This window comes from Drosophila rhopaloa, unplaced genomic scaffold, assembly GCF_018152115.1.
Source record: "Drosophila rhopaloa isolate 14029-0021.01 unplaced genomic scaffold, ASM1815211v1 contig_163, whole genome shotgun sequence".
Lineage (NCBI taxonomy): Eukaryota > Metazoa > Arthropoda > Insecta > Diptera > Drosophilidae > Drosophila > Drosophila rhopaloa.
Window position 1 is genome coordinate 10838738 of NW_025335043.1, and position 27321 is coordinate 10866058.

Genomic DNA, 27321 nt, shown 5'->3' on the forward strand with positions numbered 1-27321 from the left:
TTGAACCAATTTGGCTAATGTATTTCTTCCGGTGAATAATCAAGTGGAGGTGGGAGGCGGAAAAAGACCCATGCCTCTTGGAAGGCTCTATATTTGATTTACAAATTACTTGGGTCAACATAATTAACGACCCTGCCAGCTCATTGCACACCCAGAAGAATTCCGAAATAATGTCAATGGGATGGGGCAAGCAATTGTTTCTGGTCGGGGAATATCCCCATTCATATAATACAACGGAAGTGCCATTTTTGAGAGCATCGTCCCCTTAACTTTTGATTGAATCAATTGGCTGCAATTTGGCTTTTAATTTTTTTTGTTTGTATCAATTACAGCAGCTCCGCGCTTTCTCTAGCTGTCTCACCCAATTCTCGCAATTAATTTGCCTTCAGCTTGACCCTGTAAGTCAAACACTGCGTCGCATTAACCTTCGTTAGCCCTCCGCCTTTTCAATTGAAGAAGGATGAACTGGCGATGACAACGGCGACGGCGGTGATGACGGCGAAAAAGAAATGAAGAGCTGGCACAAATTTCTTCGCTCGAATGCTCTAGTTTAAAAATACCATCTCGTAAAGTCAACACCCGAAAAAGGACAAAACGAGGGTTGCTTAAGAAGACGGCAAGGATATTAAACAGAAGGCTTAACGAGATTTCAATTAAAAGTTAAATATATAAGAATAGTTTTAATAAAACTTTATAAACCTTCATTACACTTCAGACCTTAATTCCTTTGAAGTCAAACAAATTTATCCATCATTTTATTCAATTTAAATGTAACAAAAAATATGTTTCGGTTCTGACCTCTGTTTTTTTACAAAACTCGAAAATATTTTTTAAAGAAATACTCTAAATATTGGTGTAAAAAGAAAACCATATTTTATTATAAAAAAAATGATTACAAAAACCAGACCATTTAAATTTAGTTATCTAATAAATCTACTCTTCAAGTGGTTTATATAGAAATTAAAACAAATGCTTGTTTCTTAGAATTCTAATTTCACAGTGAAGCAAAAGTAAAATAAAAGAAAATTCATTGAGCAGCCGTCGAATGACGTCAAAAGGATTTTGATTCTGGCGTAAGTGCTCCTCCCTTTTCCTTTCATCCTGTATTTTGTTTTACTTTATTTTCCCTTTGGAAGGAACACGTGGCCCAGGCTGCTGTTTAAGCCACCGTGAGCTGAGTGAAATGGCCAAAAGTGAAGTGAGTCAGAGGATCCAACAGACGTCATTCGAATTTCAATTCGCTGAATAGTCAGTCATTTGGTCAGGTCGCAGTTTGTTTCGTATCAATCGCAAATTTTTCTTGCGTGGGTGCCCAAAGCCAAATGATTGTTTCACATCTGTTGCCCCTTCGCGTCTCCATGTCTTATTTTCTGGGACTGGTTTTTTAGCGATTTTATGGCACTTTTATCAGCAGAAACAATAATCTTTTAATGGGGGAACTTCACTCATTAGAGAGGCAATGCCTCTAAGTCATTACAAACTCATTTTTTTGTGGGTCACCTTTTTACAAGTCATTGAAACTTATAAATAACTGACATGAAATTGGGTCACAAATTTGATGAACGTTAAAATGAAAATTTTGAATGCAGATTTTTAGGGAATCGAATCACAAGTCTTTAGAGGTATGCCACTTTGGAATCGGAATAAATTTGGTAAAGTTATGGACTCTAGAAGTCAAATTTTCAGTCACTGTATTACAAAACATCGGAAAATTAGAAATAACTAACATGAAAATGGGTCAAAATTTTGATCAACGTTAATTTGAAAATTTTGAATGCAGATTTTTAGAGAATCGAAACACAACTCTTTAGAGGTATGTCATTTTGAAATCGGTTAAAATTTGGTAAAGTTATAGACTATGAAGATCCCATTATGGGTCACCTATTCACAAGTCGGCCAAATATGATAAATTTATAAACATAAATTGATTTCATTTTATTATTTTGGCTTCTAATTTTTGAGCAACACTTGTCTGGAACAACGTCATCGGAGTGCCTCGAATTTAAAAGATTGAAAAGGGAAGGCGCACGAGAATATATATATAGAGAATCGATGAGATATATCAGCCTCTTTGGGCTGATCAATCGTCGAACGCACGTCGATTGTCGATTGCGGATTCCCGAGACCCGTGGCGCCCACCGACATCCGCTGTTCACTTGTTCATATGGGCGAGTGATTCACAGAAATCTCTCGGAACGGAACTCTGGGGGCTGGACAACGATGTGGGCTGGTTTAATGCCCAAAGACGAGTGTGCATGTGTGTGTGAGTGCACGAGAAGTATGTCTGATCAGGCGGAACGGAAATATGAATGGGTGATAAGCGGACGCGCCAATTCTTAATCCCATTTCAGTTGTTTTAGGTCAGTAAAGCAGAATGCAAAAGTAGTGTGGGAGAATATTGCTGGCTTGTTACTAGTGAGTTAAAGAATAAGTATTTTACTGGGAATCAATAATTTGATCAATTATTATTCAAACAACTAAATTGTGTCTAAAATACATTAACTCACTATGAATTCTATGAACTAGATATCTCGGTTAAGCATTTCACGGCAATCATTGATTTATTGTAATTTTCGATAAAGCTTAATTTAGAATAATGAATAACTTGATTGAGCAAATGTGAATTAAAGTTAAATAGTTACACGCAATGAATGGGGAAAAATCCATTGCTAATAAAAATAAAGATACAAATTATAATTCCATCATGGGAGAATACTTTATTTTATATAACTTTTATATGACTTAAACTGGCCTACGTAACATGAAATGCAATATTGAAAATAAATACAACAATATCCTAAATATAACTTTGATAAGTTTTTAAAAAGAATTAATACACTCATACTCATTGCAAATCACGATGATCCATTTTTTTCCATTTTCCCAGAACATTCTTTGTTGGTAGAAATCATCCAAATCGGAAATGGCCATGACTGAGGGAATATACTATATCGTAACACTTGTATGAGCGTCATCATCTTTAAATTGATTAAACGATTGGTGGTCTGATACTCAAGCAAAATGCCGTCACCTGAGCTATATGAAATGCCAATCGTGAAGTGCAAGAAATTAAATTTCATTCTTTAGTTTCGATTTGCTGCGATAATAGAGATAATGCGTCAAGTGATTCATTGAGCTATAAAAATGGGTTGGGTATTCCCTTTTGGGCTAGAATTGGACTTTGTGCAATCGAAAAATCAAGCCTCAAGGACTGACCTTGACTCTACACTGGCAGAAATGTATGTATTGCCAAGGCCAGCCCCCGAGACACGCGGAACGTGCAATTGAGCAGCCTTTTGAAGCAAGCTATCCAGGTGCTTTCTTGAAATTCCTACATACTTGAATGCTGCACTGGAAAATATTAGCAATGTTTTCACAAAATATAGGAGTACGTTAATAATTTATGTATGAGTTCTTCAGAAATTTGTCTGTGTATTTTCGTGAATCGCAATATAATCAGTTAACCGAAAATGTAATTCGAAGAGATGACGGTCAAATACGTTTTTCTTACTTATCAGAACTATATGTGTTGTCTAAAATATTCAACTTTTCAATATCTCTTAAATATTTCAAATTTAAAAATAAATAAATTAATTAATTATTTTATATAAAATGCTTCCCTTAGTTATATTAATATTATAATTATTTTATAATAACACCAAGTTAAAAGTGATCTTAATAATTTCTGTCGTTTTTCAAATTAATCAATTTATTTAATTTTGTTAAGGTTTGAAAGCATCTTATAATGATGTGTAGGTTTATAGTTTTAGAAAGGCAAGGATTTTGGCGTTTCCATTAGAAACTATCTACGTTTTCTATTTTTCTCCAGTGCACTGCCCCTTCCTCCTCTTCGTCATCCCGGTTGCAGACGAGCTGTTGGCCTCCCACGCGGCAGGGCCAAAGTAAACTCCTGGGGAATTACGTCCCGTGCGCCTTGCCCCGCCCCCCGAATCTTTTTGCCAAGTTCAAAAAGTGCGTGGGTTAAGCATATATTGTGTATTGGCGTTACTCTCTGTTACTGCCTATCGCCTTCTCTGTCTGACTTTCTTTCTTTATTTCTCTACGTGGGACTTTCATTCATGAAAATTGTGCTTCAAAGTCGTCGGTTCGCACGTTGTGCTGGGCTCAACCTAACGGTATACATATATAATATATATGTTTGTATATAAGGCTGCTGCAACGCAGGCGCAGTTCGCAACTTTTTTGTTTGTGGAGAAATTTTTGCACGCGCCGCATATCCTTGAAATTGTCCTTCCATGCGATTGCTGTATGTGTAAATATGTACACATATATATTCTTTTTGGGTGTAAATATCAGGGTCATGGTTATAAAATTAAACATTTCGTGGAGTCTCCAAAATAACGGCAGCTTTGGGGAGAATTTCCAAAGGAGCTTTCGTTGAAGAGAAGACAAAAACTTCATTGATGATTCCGATTCTTCTGGCTTCCATAATTTCTTATCGCCATATTAACTTTTGCATATATAGAGAGAAATTTCGTATAACTGCGGTATCTCAAAAACGAGAGTAATCATAAAGTAGGTGGAAGTAGGAGGAATGGAGAGGGGGGATGGTGCTAGTAAGAGAGCGAGAGAGAGAGCTAGTAAGGCTTGCGAATTCAATGAATCAACACAATCAAACGCATTTTACTTCCCATACGCACACCACTGCACGAAAATATCAATGAACTTTACTCAAAAACTTTGTGAGCGTATGCAGCGTGGAGAAATAGTCAAAGTGGCGAAAGGCAGGTGAGAAATTCGCTATGCGAATTCACAGTTGGGATTGACTTATTTGGAGATTAAAGTGCAACATCAATCATATAATATTGGGGTGCATATGTAACAAAAAATATTAATCATCCGCCATGTTGATTACATGCGTGGTGTTATGTTAATGTTACGCATCCGCCATGTTGGTTTTATGCGTGCACATTTCTGTGGGCTTGGTCTAATCAGGCACGCATATTTTTGGCAATGCTAACAAGCATACCTATGTAAGGGTTCAGAGAAATACCTTTTATTAGTGGAAATGGAAAATTGACCTGCAATGTCCTAAAAGTATGCAACAAATTTATTAAAATGGAAATATATTTCACGATAGATATTGCAGCAAATTCAGACATATTTAATTAAAAATATGAATATTTTGAACATGATTTTTTAAAGAACAAATTCTTTTTGTAGTGTTTTTTAAAACATTTGCAACATATCGAATATATATTATTAATTTTTAATAATTGACCGGCTGCCTTTTGAAAGCCCCTCTTTAAACAAATCCAATTTCCCACTGGGTTATCTGTGCACTGGTACTTGTTCACCTTTTTGGAGAGTTTGAGAGAACTGACTTCTCTCCTCTCTCGTGTACCTGTATGTGCGGGTGCGTTCTACCTTTAAGTGTGTGTTTAAGATAGAGAGTACTTGTATCTAAATAATTTATATTATAATTATATATAAATATACGCGTCACTATATTCTTTTAAATATATTTACAAATAAGGTTTTATTTTTTAAATTCAATTTAATAATTTTGACGAGGAAATGGAGAGAGATACGTTTTCTCTCTCTCTCTCTCTCTCTCTCTCTTTTTCTTTTTCCGCTCTTACTCTCCATTTTTCTCTCGTTCGGAACCTATTTAAGGGACCCGCGAATCGCGCTCATTGTTATTGCCCGATAAATATTCACCCGCGCTGCTTGTGTGTTCGCTTTCCTTTAAAAAAAACATCAACACAAAATATGGACATTTGATAGGCACAACGTAATAACCCAATAAAAACCATTATTTGTTCGGGAAGATATTTAACGATTTTCGGATGTTTCAATAACTCGGCGACAGGTTTTTCTCTCCGTTTACCGCACGTTTTTTTCATTCGATTGTTGTTGTTTTAGTGAAGCACACCTACAAAAAATACAAAAACCACTCACACACAAACGATACACATACACACGGTTGTGATTTGGCGCGCTCTTGTGTGCGTGTGTACATACAACAAAAAGCAAGAAATGAGAAAAAAATAGGAAAAACAAGAAATTTGGAGTGCAAGAAACAGAAAACGGCAAGCGAGAAAATCGTAAGGCCAAAAAACCAAAACAGTGCAAGTTACAGTTTTCACAAATCGAGAAAAAGCAAGAAAATTCCGTTTTGATTTCCAAGATTTTTTCATGACTGTGAATGTGTGTGTGTGCAACAGCAACAAATACCAATACTAACACACGGTGAAGAAAGAAGAAGAGAGCGAGCTCCAAGCAGAAGAAGAAGAAAGATGATGTAAACTTTGTTGTAACATAAAAAACAAAAAACAAATAAGAGTAAAGCAGAGAAAAAAGACGAAAACAGAAAAAGTTATAGTTTGAATTTTTCAATCTTCGAGTGATTTTAAGATTTTGAGAATCTTCTTCAAAATCAAAATGCCAGAAACGGAGCAGGAGAGTTGCAACAAAGAGTGGCTGCAATCGCAGCTACGATCCCTCGACTCCAAGGAGCTGATTTTATTGGATTGTCGGGGATCCCACGAGTACAGTGAATCCCACATCCGCGGAGCAGTCAACCTCTGCATACCCAGTATCGTCCTGCGGCGTTTGGCAAACGGAAAGATTGACCTGGCCTCCACGATCAAGTCGCCTGAGTTAAAGGAACGCATCCAAACGGGCTACAAGCTCTGCTGGTTCATCCTCTACAACGGCGAGGGCGTGGTCGGCCCAAATCAGGAAATCGCTGGTGCCATCGCCATGGACTCCATCATCAGCATCCTGCACCGTCGCCTCAAACAGGACGGCTGCCGAGTGGTTGCCCTACAAGGTGAGTCAACTACAAATACCTAAATGCATTCCAAAAGACAGACCCAGACTTTACAATATTCTAGGGGAAATGGGCGTTCATTAGGCGACACTTAGATAATCATACAGATTTTCAAATTTAAATAAATATATAGTTTAATAGTTGAAGTTATAGTTTATATATATATATATATAATTAAACCTAAGATCTTTAATCATATTTTACTAAGTTTGTAGAATTTAGAACAGTTTTAGAATTTCACAGTTAAGAACATCCACATAATATTTAGTTAAAACGATTAAATTTCAGATTTACTAACTGGTTTTGTGACTAATTTCTCTGAAATGCGCTTCAGTAAGCTCTCATTGCTCTTTATTAGAAGTTATATCGTAATTAATAGCCGAATTCTTCTAATAACGCTAAAAACGCGTGCTGAGTATTAAACTTAGTACTAAAACTCTTTTAAATATTGGTACATACAGGATTTTGATTAAATGTACTGCTTACTTTTTTAAGTAGGAAACTGATAAAGAAATACCCAAAGGGTTCCATAAGATCTATACACTGCAGATTATTTTGGAACTTATCACCTGTTTAAACGGTACCTGTAACGTAAAAAGAATTCTATATATGTGGTATCAGATTCTTAAAATACCTGATACTTCCCAACACCGTCCATAAATTGGTACGGCACATTCCATTCCTAGGCCTAACAAAATCATAATTTATTTATACTTCCCCAATGTTGTTTGCGGCATTTTTAGCCCGAACCAACGAAGAAACCAAAACAAAACAAAGAAAGAATATTATTAATATAAGCTTGCTCTGGCTGGCCATAAATAAACATTTGCGTGGATTTATTTATTATTATTTTTTCTTTTTTTTGCGGAACAAAGTGTCTGGGGGAAAGGCCAAATTAAATTATTAAAGTGCAAAAAAAAGCTATATAATCTGTACTGCTGATAAGGTAGCGCCAGATTAGATTTATATTTAGTCTGCCTGATCTCGATTTGACATTCTATAATAGACTTTTTACTAGAAATACTGGAGACTGAGGCTTTGAATAGATTTCGCCATCTTGAACTTGTTTGTTAGTTGAAACGATTTTGCTGATTTTGATTGATGGAAAATTTAATTCGTAAAACCCTTGTTGGCTTCTTGTTAAAGCTTTAGGAAAAATTAAAATAAATTAGCGGTAGTGCTGTAAACTCTTTTTAAATGCGCATCATTTTAAACGATAGGGTTTTATATTCTCTCCTTAACATCTGTTTACATAATTTTATTGATATGCCTTTGTCAATCAATATTAAAACATGAACAAAATGAGAATTTTGTAATTCCGGCGGATATATTATCCAGTATTACCGGCATTCCTTTTCCCACTTGTACATTTTATTTATAAACACAATGCCTCTCCTTGATTGCCCCATATCAATTAAAAGGCGATTTAAATATAAATGTGTTTTAAAAAACATTTGGTATTTTACAAACACGTTCGGAGATTAAGGAAGTCATAAATAAACATCAATTCTGTCGAAGCTTTTGAGGTCTTCCCACTATTGTTGACTACACATTTTTGTTGTGTTCCCATAGATTTGTGTCATTCAGAAAAATGTCACAATTGCTTTTCAGAGACTCGAGGCCCGACTCCCATGACTTAAAGCCACATAAATTGCCATATATGTTTATATACATATGCTTATTTATGTGCATATATGCTAGTCTTACTGCTGTGTATATAGTCCAAATATATACATAATTATCTGTCTTGCGTATGGCTTCGATTTATTTTTATCACTTCAATTTCCGCTCGCTTACAAGCCAACCAGAATTGTGATTCTATAGATATATCATTTTTGCTTCTATTAAAGCTTTACGCACGTTCTTCTTCCATTCAAATTCCTATTTTGTGTGTCTGCTAATATTGCAAATTGACAATAGAACATCAACAAATGGACCGGCTTTCCAACCTCCTCCTCCCCCTATTCTTTTTTGAAACTTTTCTTTGTTTACCGATTTAATTTCGAAAGAAAAACAGAACTTGAAAGGCCAAAAAATTAGCATAACATAAGGTGCCTTCCCAACGATGACGTCAAGCAATGGAAAGAGATGGCACTATAGAGAGAGATAGCTGCTCGAGAGCATCCTGAGATATCTACCTGTGCTCAGGTAATTAAGGGAATTGGTCCCGGAAAAATTTTACAACCGGCAATACCAGGGAAACACCCAAAAAAAATAAAAGAACCTCTTGACATTTGGCAGAAGAACAAAACGGAATGGGAATGAAAATGGGAATAAGAGGCGAAGGTGGAGAGGCAACAGCGTGAAAATCCAGTGTCACCTTTTAAAGGATTTCATTGTTTTTCCGGCCTGCTGAAGTACACGCTTTGTTCAATCGTTTTCCTTAATGATCCCGAAATGGTAAATGAATTCTTCGACCTGATGGAAATATTTTGAATGGAAGCATTTATGAGCAACCGACTTTTATTGCATTTCCCAAAACAAAACTCAATAAAACCGATTTCTCAATTTAAACAAGATGCGAGAACGATTTTCATAATTGTTTTAACGATTTTCCTAAATGTTCTGGAAATAGTAAGTGAATCATGGGCATAGTTTAAGCATATCTAAATTCAAAATCTATTTCACAATTTCGCCACAATCCATAATTGATTTTTGTATTTCGAGAGAAATTGTTGGGCTGGCTTATCTTATCAAGTGAACTGGCGTTGGGTCTTTATGCCATGCAAATGCATTAAAAGCAAATATGTGTAGAGGAAACTGTGCCATATATGTACACACATTCAGTATCGGCATTCCAGTATTTGTTTGTATTTGAGGGGGATATCTATGGCTATTGGATACGATTAAAAATGGGGCAGGAAGTTTGGGTTGCGGAGCAAACGGAACTGGGAAAGGCTTGCAAAAAAAGGGAAGGAAGTAATATGCGGAAGACAGAAAGAGGATGTAAATAATGATACATTGAAGAAAAAAGAACTTAGAAAGGCAACATATTACTTAAATCTATTAAATGCCAAAACACAGCAATTAATGAATAAATGTGTGTCAAATAAAGGGAGGTTCTATATTGAAATCAAACATAATTTTGTATTCTTGTTATAGAAATATACTCATTAAATATTTTCCCCGTTTAAAAAATATATATTTCTGGTTTGTAATTAATTCCTTCGTAAAATCCTTCTTATATAACAACATCTTCCATGTCCATTAGAGCTCTTTATGTGCCATCGCTTAATGGCCACTCTTTCTAATCCCTTTTTGTGTTCTGGCCAACAGAAAATCTCTGGCTAACAGCCGCCAACCAACCGTCAGTAATCAGCTTAAGCTGCCCAAGCAAAGTTGACCGAGAAGTTCTTACCAATGCTTGGGTACAATAAAGTTTTTCCCCCTCTTTGCCACTAATTAACCTTGAAATTCAATCAAGTCCGGGCAATTATGAGGTCTTTGTGATCCTTTGATGCTGTCTCTTTTGCCAAGGAAGAAGCTGTCTTTTTCAGATTCAGTTCAGGACGATGATGAAAACTTTATTAAGTCCCTGGGCAGCATGGAAAAATGCATAATGCATCGCGGGCAGATACAGCTTCCAGCTTCAACCGCCGATGTAAAATTAATTTTAATTAAATGCCACTTTGTATGCATTTCTCGGAATTAAAACAATTAAGATGGGGCCAACTGGGGCACCAACTATATAGGATAGAATGCGAAATGTTCACTCTTTACAGTTGGGGTCAAAAGAATAGGGGTAAAACAAAACAACAACTGAAAACAATCTAAGTATTCAAATAATTTAGTTAAAAGATACTTTGAATTTTCATTACCATGACTTGAAAAATATAATAATTAGTTTTGTTTAATATTAAATGTTTACTATTATCTTGACCGCATCTGCACATGAACATATGAGTGTGTACTCAATGCTTTAAAGTGCAGCTTATGTATCGTAAACTAAGCATTTCCGTTGACGGAATTTAATTCAATTAGAACTAGCCGAGTTCCGAACCGCAGTAGTGATCGTGGGCTCTCTTTGAGGGAGTTGAATGAACGATGCGATGCATCTCTCTGTGGAGACTGGGAAATCGGGAGATGAGATCCGCGCGATGAGAGGGAGCTCGACGCGTCTGCTTTATTTTATTTTCTGTCTTCTGCCTTATTTCGTATGTTTTTATGGCCAGGCGGATACAAAGCTCCGCTCTGTTGGCAGCCGACCCTTTTATAGAGATTGAACTCGAGCTGCTGCGCATGCGCCATAAAAAACCACTTCGCGTCGAGCCGCCTGCATTTCCACTGGCTTTTCCCAACTGGCTTTTCTCCGACTCTCCGTTTCGGAGAGTTGTTTGCCTCATTTGCTGTTTTTAACGAATTCGTTGTTGCCGCTTTTTTGTTTGGCTTATTAGTTTTTGGACTGGGACGGGTCGGCTTTAATATTGTTTTTGGGCCCAGGCGATTTTCTCAAATGTTTTCCCCTACATTTTCTCTTCAACATTTCAAATATTTACAAAATACAGGGGAGCATCAATAAACTGAACACTGGAAAACAAAAAAAACCTTATAAAATCTAATTCGAAATCCATGTAAACGAGACTGTGATTCCACAATATATGATCTGAAATAGTATGAAAATGTTTTCATATCGATTTTGTCTAAGATGTTAACTTACGAAACATTAAATGATTATGTTGTTATAGACTTTAAAGTTTTTACAAAAGACTGTAATCTAGTGGTCCAGTATTGAGGTTTGACTGTAAAAAGTAAAGTAACACGTGGCACAATCCCAAGGCTAACCAAATGGACCGTCTCTCATTACGATTTCATGATAATTCATCACAAAGGCGGTGGCTCCCATCAAACCCCCTTCCCCAGAAGTTTTCCCACCCCCTCTTCTTCATATCCATTGAGGCAACTCTGCCAACTGGTCTGCCTTCACCAAAAAAAAACTGAGCCACACCAACCAGCTACAAAAACACAGTAAAATAACTGGGAGGCTGAGACAGTTGGCTCGGTTGCCCACCTACGTGCCAAAAAGCCGTTGGGCCAAATTTGTCTGTCGTTACAGTGGGCTAGATTGGGTCATGGAGATCACATTCAAAAAAGTCGACATTGGAATAAAAATTCTAGATTTCACATCAGAATCTTCTTAGTTTTACTACTAAACTACATAACATTAAAGTGGCTTAATGAAACATTTTGGAAACTCAAAATCACGGAACATATTTTCCACTGTGCTCATCGATCGCACTGTGCTGGCTTGTTGTTTTTTGTGGTTTTTGTTGTTTTTGTCGCATGCCCACATGCAAATTGAGCCGAAAGACAGTCGGACATCTTTCCAATTGGAGTTGGCGTCAGCATCTTATAGAGTAATCACAGTTTGCGGGAGCGAGATGGTCCGAATGGGGGGCCCGAAGAGAAAGAAGCACAGCAACAGCATTTGACAAACAGGGCGTTGGACACTTAGTGAGTGGGAAAAGGGAGAGGGGTAATGGTAGTCGGTTGATCTCTTTTGACTTCCAGCCTACGACAAAAAGTATTTTTAAGCGTTGTTTTTGTAGCTAGTAGTAGATTTGGGTCAAAGTTTGTGTGGGCTTTAATTGTAATTAAGCAGGCGTTGAAAATGGATAACTTAACCAGCGGCTAACGGCGAGACCCACATCGAAGAACGCCTCTTTGGAGGCTGTGCAAATACTTGTAACGTAACTACAGTGGAGCCCAAGTAACTCAATTTGATTATAAATATCTGGTCGGCATTTAAAATCTTACAACTCCTAAGCCATTACCAATTTCAAAAAGTTAAGACAAATTTTTAAAAAGTTCAGAACTCACTTTTGAATTTCGTTAGACATTACTTTTAAGCTCAGTAAAAATCTTAAAAATCTTAAATCACACAAAATACAGTTAAGATATTTTAATATGTTTAGCTAAAGAATTACAACTGTACTTGCAACATTCCAACGTTGACCGTCGGGGGGAACACAACAGTAATAACAAAGTACAGGCAATAACAAGACTTCCGGTCAAATTTGTGCGGGCGTGTTGTCTCTTTCACCCCACTTCCCCCTTTTCTTTCTCCACCCACTCTCTCTCTCTCTTTTTGCAGCTTGCATACCTCAACGTTCAACGGAAGTTTCCAGGGCGCATATAACATAAACACTCATACGAGCACACATATTCCATATGGAATGGGAAACAGAAAATCAACGGCGCATTGCAAATGGAAGAATGTGAACACAGTGGGCGGGGTCGGGGGAAGAAGGGGCAGGAGACGCGCTTCCCTTCATTCAATTCTTTTTCTTTTTTTCTTAGCGGGGGACGACGCGTAAATTGTTATATTCTCGGAATTAGCAAGCGGCAACAAAAAAATAACAACAACTTAAGTCTGTCGCGCAAAAAGGAAAAGCTAAAAAAAGGGAACTGGGGGGAACATCAAAATGAAATGGAGCTAAAAGTTGTAGTCGATGCGCTTGCATGCATAAATATACAGTAATAGCAAAAAGAGGAAAAAAGCGAAGAATCTGAAGAAAAAGCAACAGCATGAACGCATTTCATCAAAGTGCAAATTAGCAACAGAATCCAAAACGAGAAAGAACGAGCCACAAACGGCAGCCGAAGAATCGAAAAAGGGTGGAGAAAAATCAACAAGAAGAATGGAAAGAATCTTCAGAAGACTGCCAGCGAAAAAGAGAGGGAGGATATACGCTCCACTTGACTTTTTTATGTGGGGAGACTTTATTTTTTTACAAGGAATCATTTTATGTTCATACTTTGATATAGGGAATGAAAAAACAATGTCAAATTAAGACAACGTATAGCCCATTTTTTCTAACAATTCTTTAACTTTATTTTACTATCTTTAAAAGTATGCTTTCATTAATTGTGTGATAGAGCAACACCCATTCATTACAACTTTAAACATTCCTCTCCCTCTGTTTTTTTTTAACCTGTTTCCCTTTCTTAAGTGGAGCAGAATCCTTTTCCCCTCGAAATTGGCTTCTGGGCGATATTCTTATTGGACTTCTTGTTGGGAAAGACAACAAAATCTTTCAACTTTGAGAGGGATGCTACGTTTGGAGGTCATTTCCTTTTGCAAGATTGAACTACAAAACAAAAGAGAATGTCCTTTGAAACTCGAGAAATGTAAAAGTTCATTCTTTTATTAGCTTAATGAAAGTTTTATGCAAAGGCTTTCTATTTTATTTGTTACCAACCGCATTCAATTGTATTACAGAATCTATCAAATTACAAAGAAAAATGATAAAAATCCAAATGCTCAGAATTATATAGCCATATTTGTATGAATCAGTGTCTTCCTTAACCGAACTTCACTGTGTTTTTATTCTTCTGGTGCATATGCAATATTTATAAAATCCCTGGGACCTCCCTCGACATTCTGTTTTCATTTCTTATATGCCTTTTTGCGTTTTGGCGCATTTAGCATTTCAATTCCAAATGAAATTCAACGCACGTTGTTTGTAGTTGGATAAAATGCTACCGTGCAATTCTGCTGTTGTCGTTGCTGTCTTTTGTTATTTGTCCGCCCAGCGGGTGGCTGGTGCTTTGGACATCCCAGCGGGTGGTGGGGGTAAGGGGGCTTGGGGACCCAGTCTTGGACCAAAGTGCGTTTTACTTTTCTGTTATTATGCAAACTTGACGCTGTCTTTCGAAGAGAAAATCAATACCGGAAAACACAGTCAAACTCTTGTATGTGGTCTGTTTAATAAATTTGAGTGCAATTGACTTAAATAATACATAAGGCCCAAAAACGCTTGGTAACCACTGAAAGGATATACTGTATGATTTTCACTAAACAAATTGTGGAGTATGCCAAAATTTAAATTGCACATAAAGAAGAAAAATGTAGTTACTAAATTCCTGGAACCATTTTTATAATTTAATTTTATAAAATTAAATTTAAATAATCCTTGAACGAGGAAATAATTAGAAGATTTAAAATCCTCTACAAGTCCTTGCGCAAGCTAAAGAACGTCGACTGTGTATATCTATGCCACAACTTGTTGCGTTTTCCTGACAGAGCAGAATAACACAGTTAATCCCCCTGCAATTACGGAGAGCATCGGAAGAAGCAACAGGAAACTGCACATTAAACTTGACACCGTTTGCCAACCTTCGCCCGAAACCAAAACCACCGCACTCACAGGACATACTCACATTTGCAGAGCTTTCGTTCACTTCAATTATACCGGATTGGTTCAGTTTTCCAATGCGAAATTACATGTTTCACCCACGCAACGTTGCCAAATTTCGCCACCACTGCCAACATTGTCAGTTGCCATTTTCAAGCAAATACAGGGCAATATAATTAATTAATAATGCGGCATCCACGGAAGACGGAAGCCAGAAAAAGGATCTGTGCGTGCACCTAAAAAAAATATTATGTCTCTCCTTTATTTATAACTATGTATAATTATTAAAGAATTTTAAATAATTAAAAATTCATTTAATATTCAATATGAATAGAAAAAGCGATGCAAAAGCGAAATCTAGATCCCAATGAACTACTTATTTATTAAGTCAAATTTTAGTTACCGAAAATGTACAGTAATTTTTGGTGAATTAAAGTAAATGGTTTAATTTGAAGACAAGTTTAAAAATTTAATGTTCCAATTTGATTTTTTGAGTGTCGATTCGGGACCCGAAATGGGTCCTGGGGCCATGTAATGCTGCCAAAGCTGCGGCTTCCTGCTATTTATAGCTCACAGCTCCCCAAGGGATGAAGCTAGCTGGGGGATGTGGGGTTCGGAAATTTTCGGGGCGTGCCTAGACCAAAATTAGGTTTTTGCTTATTTACATTTTGATTGATTGGCTTACGCAATTTGACATTTTGCCAGCGACCCGAGAACTGATGCCAAAGGTAATACCCATGGCACCCACAGCAACCCCTTCCTCACCCCGCACCCATTAGAGGGTCATTAGATGGGTGTCCCCCCCAAAAATTTATGGAACACAAGGTGAGGCTTACAGAGTCTGTTCAATTGTTGACTAAGAGTTAAATTTGTGTGTCTGGTCTGGGAAATTATGTAAGTGGAGGAAATAAATGTGTACCTGGGGAGTACTTGAAGACGAGTCGAGTTGCTGGGCAAACAGTTTAGCAGCAAGGCAAGTTTAATTGCTGAATAACTCATCAAATAAGTAGAGAAGCTAAAATAATTGAGCAAAAGAAGGGCAAAGATGAGATAAAAGGGTGGGGATATAATAAAGGAGCTTGAAAATTGATTTCCATCAGTTTTATGCCTTTATGGGCATGTAAATCTTCTTTTATTTTATTAGTGACTATCCCCAGGCGAACTTCCTCTGATGTTTCGTCACTTATCATCCTCACTACCCTCGACTCTTCTTTTCCCACATGTCTAATTTGCAACTATTAGCTTGTACAGCGATGTAGAACGGACGCCTAACTGGCTTATTTAACTATCCACTCAGTCAGTGAGTCCGTATTGAACGAGTGACTAACTGATTAAGTGAGCAACTGATGCGGTGACTAAGCTCAGTCTCTCATGTCGGCAACATTCTATTCTCCTGTTGCTTGCAATGCGGAAGTGGCAACAATGACTGCGAAAAGCTAAAAGAAAATATTGTGTCGCACGTTCGTCGGAGGCACTGAAAAAATGTATATTTTTAGGAATATCTATATTAAAATAATTCATTATTTAAACAGGAAAAATCCTATTCTATTTTAATTGATCATGATCAAGATCATGGAATTTGTATAATGTTTTCAATACAATATAATCGAATATTATTTCTTTCGGTGTTGAAACCTATCTCACTCTTTTGCCGGCACTTTGTAGTATCCCCTCTTCAATTGCAGCAAATTGAGTCGAGAGAAAAAAAAAACGTAAAACTTAATTGAATGCATGAATGAATGAATGAAATGGTATGAAAATGGACCTTAACTACTTATGGGGGTCTGGCTCATTTTCCATGCAAATATGTTGTCGTGGGTTGTTGAGCAAATAGTTGCGTGCAAAGTTGCCACTTAGTTTACCTCCGTAGCTCCCTCCGTTTTTCGCCTTCTCTTTTGGCTTTCTTTATTACGGCTGGGTTCATTCATAAAAGCAATTTTGGCTCGAATGTCGGTTTATATAAAGGAAAACTCTTTCACTTTTCCACCCACACAAGCCCAAACTCGAATATATATGTATATATATATATATCAGGTGCAGTAGCATAAAAAGCTGTTTGTGGCGAGGTTTGGGTCCCGGCTACGCATACATATTTATTTTTGTTGATTTTTTAAGAGGTCTACCTTCGAGTTTTTTTTTTATATATTTCTCCATACAATAATATTTTCTTGTGGGCGAGGCATTTATTTAGAATTTTGTGTTGTTGGTTGCAGTTGTTACGTTCATTTTTGGTTTTACGGCCGTGGGCGGGGGATTTTCAGAGGCAGGTTGCCGGTGTGGGCGACTCCCACAGCGAAAACCAACAACAACTGAAACACAAAATCAACCTCCTCGGTAGCAAAAAAAAACAGCAGCAGCAACTGTGCTGTATTTTTTTTAAGGCCCGTTCGGCAGTTACGTCAAGTTCCCGGGGCAGTTGAATGGCCAGGTACAGTAAAACAAGCTTGAAGGTAATATCAAGTTAGTGAGCAATCAATTGAGAACGGCACAACTCTACAACCTCCTTTATTTTAACTAACTAGAAGTACACATCACCCAACTAGCAAGATTTTTAATTAATATTCAAAGCTTAACCAAAGTGAATATGGTAATCTAATCTATCAATCCAGTGTCAAACTCTTTGATTGATTATCTTGAAACTTTCACCGAATCAATAATTCAAGAGTGCTCTTAAATTTTCACCGCTCTGGCTGCACATGTGATATTTGCTAAATGCCAGGTAACTTTGAGGTGTTCTCATATGCAAACACCGCCTTAATTTCCGCTTTTTACCACCGGTGAGATGGCCCAAGGGCAATCCAAGTGCAGCCAAGGTAAACGTGGACGTCTGACATTTTGCAAGTCGCTTTCCGTGTCTGTCTCGTTCTTCGCATCAATCAATCATGTTGTAATCAATCAACTTCCGTTCTTTAACACGAACACGAGTAGTTAAAATGTCAACGCTTTCAGACAAAAACAAGAAAGGAAAGCTAACTTCGGGCGGAGCCGAAGTTGATATACCCTTGCAGAATACTCTGTAAATTATATTCTCCAAAATTATTCATATGATGCATTCTTAATACTCATAAAAAATCCGAACTTCCTAACTTTAACAACAACAAAGTTATGGCATTTCCAATCGTTCAGTTATATGGCAGCTATAGGATATAGTCGGCCGATCCTTATGAAATTTGATAGGTCGGATTGATTGGCCAAAAATAAAATCCATAGAAAATCCCAACTTCCTAACTTTACAAACACCAAAGTTATGGCATTTCCGATCAATCAGTTATATGGCAGCTATAGGATATAGTCGGCCGATCCTTATGAAATTTGGTAGGTCGGATTGATTGGCCAAAAATAAAATCCATAGAAAATCCCAACTTCCTAACTTAACAAACACCAAAGTTATGGCATTTCCGATCATTCAGTTATATGGCAGCTATAGGATATAGTCGGCCGATCCTTATGAAATTTGGTGGGTCGGATTGATTGGCCAAATATAAAACCCATAGAAAATCCCAACTTTCTAACTTTACAAACACCAAAGTTATGGCATTTCCGATCAATCAGTTATATGGCAGCTATAGGATATAGTCGGCCGATCCTTATGAAATTTGGTAGGTTGGATTGATTGGCCAAATATAAAACCCATAGAAAATCCCAACTTCCTAACTTTACAAACACGAAAGTTATGGCATTTCCGATCAATCAGTTATATGGCAGCTATAGGATATAGTCGGCCGATCCCGGCCGTTCCGACTTATATACTGCGTGCAAAGGAAAGAAGGGTGTGTGCAAAGTTTCAATCCGATAGCTTTAAAACTGAGAGACTAGTTTGCGTAGAAACAGACAGACGGACAGACGGACAGACGGACAGACGGACAGACGGACAGACGGACAGACGGACAGACGGACAGACGGACATGGCTATATCAACTCAGGAGGTGATCCTGATCAAGAATATATATACTTTATAGGGTCGGAGATGTCTCCTTCACTGCGTTGCACACTTTTGACCAAAATTATAATACCCTCTGCAAGGGTATAAAAAGGAACACAAGCGCAGTTGATTAAGAAATTATTCCCATCAGCGAGAAAATGCAATGATTGAAAAATCAACAATTCCTTCTTCGAAATAAACGCGGACGGAAGTGGCAGGCATTAATATTTTCCTCAAGTTTTCCTATTCCTCGGATGTTTTCCCCCGCCCCATTTTCCTGTGCACTTTGTTTATGCCAAGCTGGAAAAAATGTGCCTCCATTAATAAAAGCAAGGTACACGAAAAATAATTTTTGAACTAGATTTGAATTTCCCAAATATGTAATTACAGTTCTTTAGAACCTAATAAAATGTTTAAAATTACAATTAAAACAACAAAGTAATTATATTAAAAGTAATAATCATAAAAGATAAACAAGAATTGAAAAACCAATATAAACTTTTTATGAATTTTTGGATTCTAATTTCAAATTGCGCTCTCAAATTCTGAAACAAAGTTTTATATTTAATAAATCTCAATTTATTTAATGCAAGTAAAACATTAGAAAACGTTTTTATGAATTTTTTAACTTTTCTTTCAGTGAAAGACATAAAAAATTCAATTTTTTGGGGGTAAGGAGAAAAATGTAAACAAAATTGGGGCCACGTTGAGTGGGGGAAAAACATACGCACCCGCCCACATCGATGGGAGATACTAAATGCTCTATATGCATATGGCTAATGGATATGGGGGCCCCAAATGGGGCTCGCATTATGGTTGCCGTTGTGTTTTACGGCTCTTCTCCGTTTCCTCTTTCCTCATTCCAGTTGAAATCGAAAAGCGACGACTGCGGACGGACTACTGACTCATTGACAAATAGCATTGAACTGCAGGCGTTGTCTCGTGGTCTGGTTTTTTCATTCATGCCAGCACTCCCCATTCTGCCGCCCATCGCCTCACAAATGCACACATGCGTGCGGGTGCCTACATTTGTATATAGCGATATATAGGTGCCATATATTTATAGTACCCGGGTATCTCAGTATCTGGCATTGTGCAACGGCCGGCTGAATGCATTTGCCAGATCAAAAGGCACCAGGGTGCGGGTAAACAACATTTACTCACCGCCGCACACGTTGCGTATGCGTAATATCGATTGCCACAACTCGAAAAACTCCCCTTTAACGGCAAATAGCTTGAAATCCCTACGACAAACAATTCGAAAACTCTGAAAAAAGAGCTACGGTGCATGGAATGCGGCTGAGGAATTTATGTGCCGAGAGTGATTAAAAAAGGCATTGTGGGAGCCTTGGGAATGGAGCGGAATAATGTGGAAAAATGTAAACCCAAATAGCTTTAAAATTCCAGTGAACACAGTACAGGCTCGAAAAACACATGGTCATTTAGTGTTTGAAATATTTTTTAAAAATTTCTATTGCTGAGAAATAAAGCGGGTTCGTTGGTTTCATTACAACTCTATTTTGGGACGTAGATTAAAAAATTATCAATAATAAAAATAAATATAAAACTAATTAATAAATAACTTAAAGCACATCTCTATATATCTGATAGAATTTTTGATGTGTGTGTTCTGTAAAAAAAAATGGTATAAGATTTTAATAAAACAAAACAATAATAAATTCATGATCGTAATGTCAACAACCAAGTATTTCTATGGAATTTCTCCGACATATAAAGACCGAAATTCTATTTTTCCACGGAAAACTTTCAAAATCAAAGTAAACAAACCCAAATGGGAATAGAAATGTGGCGTGTTCCGCTGCATGCATGTGTTCAACTTCCGGCTTGGGGGCTCCATGGAATCCATCAATGGGCCAAACCAAACCGATGTACGTGTCTCAATTCGCTGGGGATTCGGACATGGATTCGGTTTTGGGGTCTGGTTGCGTATCGGGTTCTGCATCCACTGTTCCACTTAAGGGATCTGCGTCATCTGAAACCGCAAATGAATTAAACAAGGCACACACTCGAAAAACGCCCACAGAATGGCAAACCATATAAGGGCCCTCCCCCCCTCGAAAAAAACACTTCTCTAACAGTTTTTATGCGGCAAAATAGAAAAAAAAAAGCGTAGAAAAACTCGCCTACGTCATATCCGTTGGGAGCAAAAAACAAATGTGCAAAAGGGGTGAACGGGGGGTGATTGGGGGTTCTGAAGTGGTACCTGTGAATGAATAGCGCTGCGGTTGTGGGTGTGTGCCCATATCTGTGTGCTCACTGTATCTGCGGCACTGTTGAAACCCAGCGAAGTGAGCTAAAAGTTATTTAACTCACGTTTTGTCTTTTTTGCGGCTGTTTTGTTATTTTTTATATTTACACTCCGAGATAAACAAACCCACCGAGAGAACCTCAGATAAGCAGAAAAAATATAAATAGTAGAAAACGGTTGTACATACTATAATTAAAAACAAACACATAAAAAATAACAATGAATGAGTGGAACAAATCATACCACAAAACTCTCGAACTTTGATGCCCTTTTCATACATATTTATACTACAAATAACACCAATTATAGTAATTTGTTATGCTGGTTATTTTTAAAACTTTGTAATATAAAAGAAAAATAAATTGCTAATTACAGAAAAAAACAATGAATGGGTGAAACAAACTGTTAAAAAACTTGTTCAATGTTTACGCTTTTTTATGATTTAATATGAGAGAGAGGGGAGAAATGAATGAGTTGATTTAATAGGGGAAAAATGTAATAAAAATATTAATACACAAGAAAAAAAACAATGAATGAGCGGAACAAATCGTTTAAACCCCCAAACAATGTCTCCCTTTTTATATAGCTACATAATTATAAATAATCGCCACAAATTTGGAGCACTGTGGGGGCGAGGTTGATGAGCTGATTTAAGTGGGTTGATGGCTCAGTGGTTTAGTGGGTGGGTGCTTTCATTTCAGGTGTGCTGATGCTGCCAAAATCCGGTTTTCTAACAAATATGAATTATACAAAAAAGCATTTTTTTTTGTTAGCTCGTATTTAGTTTACGCTTTGTTCAGTTCAGCAATTTGTTGACTCGCTTTTTTTCAAGTTTACATTTTCAACGTTTTTGAAGGTCGTTTCCACTGTTATTCACGATTGTTTTTGTGGTTTTGTTTTTTCTTTGTTTTGTGTGAACTCATCAATGAAACAATCTAAACACAAAAGCACTCACAAGTGTGACACAGAACGTGACAAAAAAAAAAAAAAAAACTATAAAGATATAGATACTGACACACACTCACGGAAATGTGTGTGATTATAAGCCATATTAGGGTGGAACAAGTGGAAAACGATTGCCATATGGGCAGATACAAATTGTGGATATGTATATTAAGGTTAGTTTATTATAGGGAAAGTTACCCGTAGCCTTAGCGGTACAGTGATCGTGAAATGAATGGCGGAGATTCTGAATGGAATCCCAAAGACGTATGAACAGAGCATTCATTATAAATGGAAATTAAAAATCTTTTTTAGCTGGGTTAATGGTGGGGGACACTAAAAAGATTTCTAAAAATAGTACTTATTTATTTTGTTAATATTAAAAGCAAAATTATGAAAAAGGAAGACAACAGAAAGAAATGAATCAAAACTTTATAATATACAAGTATATAAAAACAACGGAAATAACATTTGATTAGATTATCAAAACTCAAAATCCCTCTGAAAACTCTTTGCAAAAGAGCGTGTGGTTGGGCAGTTGAAAATATGTTTTATCATTGATTAAATATTGCCTAAAATATACCTATGTACCTATAAAATTTAAAATAGCCAAGACGAGCGTCATTTTCCAGGAAAAGCGTATCCAGCATTTCCGTTTTATTCAGTAACTCCTGGCAATGTTTATTTCCATCTTTTCTTTCGATCCATTCGATGGAGCTCAACGTTTGAGGAGGAAATTGCTATCAAATGCAGTTTGCCATGTCATACTGGGGATTGATATCCATGGCCATGGCTGCCTTGTAATCGGTGCAAAAAGGCTTCCCCCCTTTGGCTTTTCCTGCTTTTCAATACGTTCATATCTTGGGCTATTTTTAAAGTTCAGCAGCGAGTGCAGATGGAGTCGGCAAAATGCGTATACCACCCGTTGCCCGGCCAATAAGTTGATGATAACTGAACTCTTGCGCTGCGCCTTCCGCTTTATTCAATTTGCTGTTTTTCGCATTTAATATGCGGTAAGTAGAAAATTGTAAGCTTCCGTTTTGCGTTATGCTGATGAGCAGTTGGCGTTTGCCTTTTTTGATGACAATTTCCATACCAATCTCAAGCTTATAAATATAGAAACAGCATTTCCGTTGATACGGCAGTCGCACTTCCGTTTCCAATTGAAGGGAAAGCCGATCTTCCTTATTTCCTCCAGCCCTTTTCACTTAGCTTTTCTTCTTTTCCCCTTTTTTTTTTGTTATGAATGATTCACTAGCAAGAATTTCACGCATACTTGGGTTGGGTTGGGTTAATAGCAGCAACATGTCGTGTAGGTGTTGCCTTACCAAAGACTAAAGACCAAAAGGCTACACTTGGCCAAGCATAACGAACGTCAAATTCCAGAGGCCTCAAATGACATGCTGGCCAAAAGAGGCTAGAAAGGTTTTAAACACTTGGTTCAAAAAGCATACTAAAGTTTCTCCCCTCTCCATTAAACTTGCAGATGGATTCACCAGTTTTCGCCAAGCATTTCCGGAATGGTGCGAGGATGATAATCAGGCGCATAACAATAAAATGGAATCTAGTCGTAATGTACAGACCGATCAGTTAATGGGTCTTAGGTAAGTGTTATCTCTTTATTAAAAATATAAGGGACTTTATATTCTCTTAAAAAAAGCAAAGTTTTATAACGATACTCGGGGGTGTCCCAGAAAGCTGGTTGATATTCGGTTGTAAGAAATTTCTGGGAAACCCACAGATTATCTGTATTAAATTTTTAATTTAATGGATAAAATCGGGGAGTTACAGAAATCAAGAAAAGACCTTCGTTGAAAGAGATATCTGAGACACCCTTGTGTTATATTTTTTTTGTTCACCAGATTTTTTAAATGCCAACAAAATAATGTGATGACCAAATAAATAACAACTTATTTTGAAGCTAAATATCAAAATAAACCAAAATTTATGAAATTTTCATGTATTGCTTAGGTCTTACCTATTAAAGTGATTCGGTGAAATATATTAAAGCCACCTTTGTGTGTTTTCCAGGTCCCTACGCATTTCCACACCGCATTCCGATTCCGCGTGCAGCAGTTCGGCAGAATCGTCGGATTGCGAGAGCACCGGCCACCATCACCACCACCATCATCATAATTTCAACGAGGCGCCCGTGGAGATAATTCCGGGATTATTGTTCCTGGGAAATGCTTCGCACAGCTGCGACTCGAATGCATTGCAAAAGTACAATATTAAGGTGAGTCTTGCTTGCTTTAATCATGTACCATAATTGCTAAGATTATTATTTTTTCCTTTCCAGTATGTGCTAAATGTGACACCAGATTTGCCAAATGAGTTTGAGAAGTCGGGCGTCATTAAGTATCTGCAAATTCCGATCACCGATCATTATTCACAAGATTTGGCCATGCATTTCCCAGATGCCATACAGTTTATAGGTAAGGTTTTTGAACTCCATACGAAATAGTTATTAAAGACATAGAATTGTGGTTTATTAATGATTGAAAGTGTAACCAATAAGTAATGTTAAAATGAAATGAAATAATGCAAGAAATAATGAAACAAAAAAATTTAAAAAATTTGTAATTCAAAATATAAACGGCAACGAGAGTGTCTAAAACTAATACATTTTTTGTTTCAAATGTCTGTTCTGAACAAGTGATTTATTAATAATTAGTTTAAGAGTTTTCATTCTGATGTTGAAAAGTCGAAAACCGTTTCTTTTAATTTTTATTGCATTATAAATAGTATTTGCAAACCTATACAAAGTGAAGCCGGGGGTATAAAAGAAATGCTAAAAGCCTATGATATCATCCTATTTTATCCATTGAAAGCTAATGCTCTGTTTTTCAAATTCACAGAGGAAGCGCGGTCCGCAAACTCGGCGGTGCTGGTCCACTGCCTGGCCGGGGTTTCGCGCTCGGTGACCGTGACGCTCGCCTACTTGATGCACACCCGTGGCCTAAGTCTCAACGACGCATTTACGATGGTGCGGGACCGGAAACCGGATGTGTCGCCCAACTTCCACTTCATGCAGCAGCTGCAGTCCTTCGAGAGCCAACTGCACCTCAGTCCGGGTGATGGACAGGCGATGGACGAGTCCGGAATGATGGGCACCGGAATGATGGTGTCAATGGGACTGGGACATCCTGCATCCTCCGGTCCCGTGTCCAATGTTCTAGTGGCGAATCCCAATGTGGTCGCTTCGCGTTGCGGACGCGGCTCCAAGTTCTCTTGCAATTGCATTGCGCCCGACTGCAAGTGCATGCAAACCGGTGGATTTATGGCCGCCCATTTGGCCAAGGCCACCGGCGTTTCCCCCGATTCCGGCATCGAGTTCGACCGCTGGACCCCGTCGGATACGGGTCTTAAATGAGAGCAGCTGAGCGGTAAGAGTTTTGTGCTGCCGCCGAGTCAGGAGGTCCTGGCAGCAGCCCTCGCCACATCGCCGCCGCCCATTTGCTTGGCGGTGAATCCGGATAACATGTCCCCGGCCAGCACCACCAGTTCGTCCACATCGACCACGACCACGGCGGAGGCGGTTTCCGTGGTGGAGGTGGTGCAGCATCGCGAGCAGCAGGATATGCCCGAGGAGGACATCGAATCCGGCGGGGAGGACGATGATGAGGAGGCGGGCTAAATGGCAAAGCCTTTCCTAACTTGGTTGTCACACAAAACACCCGTATAAAAACACATACAGACATATGAGCCGCTTATTAAATAGGGGTACGAATTCAAACTTTAAGAAATGTACAAAAAGTCTTGAGGAAATACCCAACGTACACATATTAATTAATACCACATAAATAAATTAATGTTTAGTACATTTTTAAGGTCAAATGCAAACAAAATCCAATGTTATCCACACACGCAAACCAACTACAACTATACAAAAAGAATGAAAAGCTAAAAAATATATAAAATATATTTATATATACGCAGTGTACATGTTTGTATTTAAATCCTAAGCCAAGTCAAGAGAATAAAAATATATGAAAGCCGAAACAAAAATAAACAATTAAACTTTAAACAGTTTTTCTAGGCATATAGTTTTATTTTTAGTTATACATTTTACTAAAACTCGAAATCGTTTATAATTGTAAAGTTTGTTAGATGCGGAGCGATTGGCCGCGATTGGAAGCCCCTAATATAAATATATACCTACCACATAATTACCGAATGCCAAGTCATATAAGTGTAAAAGTGAACTAAAATCCTGAATATCGAAGAATTTTTAAAATTGAAACGAAAACAAGAAACACTAAAACAAAGAAAATAAAATACAACCATTTGCACAACACAAATAACCACACAAAATAACGTTTGCCAAAAGCGAAACATTTTTTATGGTTTTTAACGGGTGGTTTGAAAAGAAATCGGCATAGACCATACAAGTTAAAACATTTTTAAGAAGGTTTGAGAATTTGTCCAGATTGTAGGACATGCCGATAAATAATATAAAAATATTTTCTACAAATGAAATGTTAAAGTTGGAGAACAGCAAAATGGAAATAAATGAAAAGATTAATGTGTTATGTAATGGATATGAATAAAGTTGTGTATGTCAGCTGTTTTCCAGTCGGGCAATGTTGGTACAAAATTTTATCAGGTGACGTTTCAAGAAACAAATAAAAACCAAAATAAATCTGTAGAATGGTTTATATGTAATACAAAAACAAACGAAAAAAAAAAACTAATAATAAACCAAGAAACTTTTTTGGAAAAATAAGGCTGTGCGCAATATAAAAACAATATATATAACTGTAGAGAAAAGCAGAGATTTAATACAGAATTTGATATAAAAAAGGTTGATATGCCAGAATGGATTGGTTAGTTGGATTTATACGATGTGGTGAACAACCTTCTTTGGCCCAAGGCAAGAATTTGTTTCTAGCCAAAGCTCGACTGATTCGATTTGATAAAGATAGGACAGATGGAGATGTGGTAAGTGAAATGGTCAGAATATTCTAAATTTTAAAGCTCAGGAACTAGGTCCAACCCCGACGGTGGGTTGTAAGAGTGCGATATAGGTATGCTTTGGGAAATATAGAACCCAACTCACGTTGGTCTCACAAAATATGCGACTGCTAAGTCCATACCACTCCTCATCCAAACATATTCCACAGAAATCATGTCCACTTTGAAGGGTTTTTATTATAAAACAAACTGAGTTCCGAAGCGGAACTGTTTTTGATTAGAAAAATGGCTTTATTAAAGCGAGCGAATGAGTTTTGATTAGGCAGCTAAATACGGATAGAAG

The 27321-nt window shown here is 37.4% G+C and overlaps 1 protein-coding gene across 1 annotated transcript; it reads left to right on the forward strand.

Moving 5' to 3' along the window:
* The first annotated feature begins 5676 nt into the window (after positions 1–5676).
* Positions 5677–26605, forward strand: LOC108048848 (dual specificity protein phosphatase Mpk3). Its single transcript, XM_044457522.1, has 5 exons — positions 5677–6796; positions 23551–23668; positions 24096–24300; positions 24364–24499; positions 24923–26605. The coding sequence occupies exons 1-5, from the start codon at positions 6406–6408 to the stop codon at positions 25435–25437; spliced, it is 1365 nt and encodes a 454-aa protein (XP_044313457.1). The 5' UTR covers positions 5677–6405; the 3' UTR covers positions 25438–26605.
* The last annotated feature ends 716 nt before the right edge of the window (positions 26606–27321 follow it).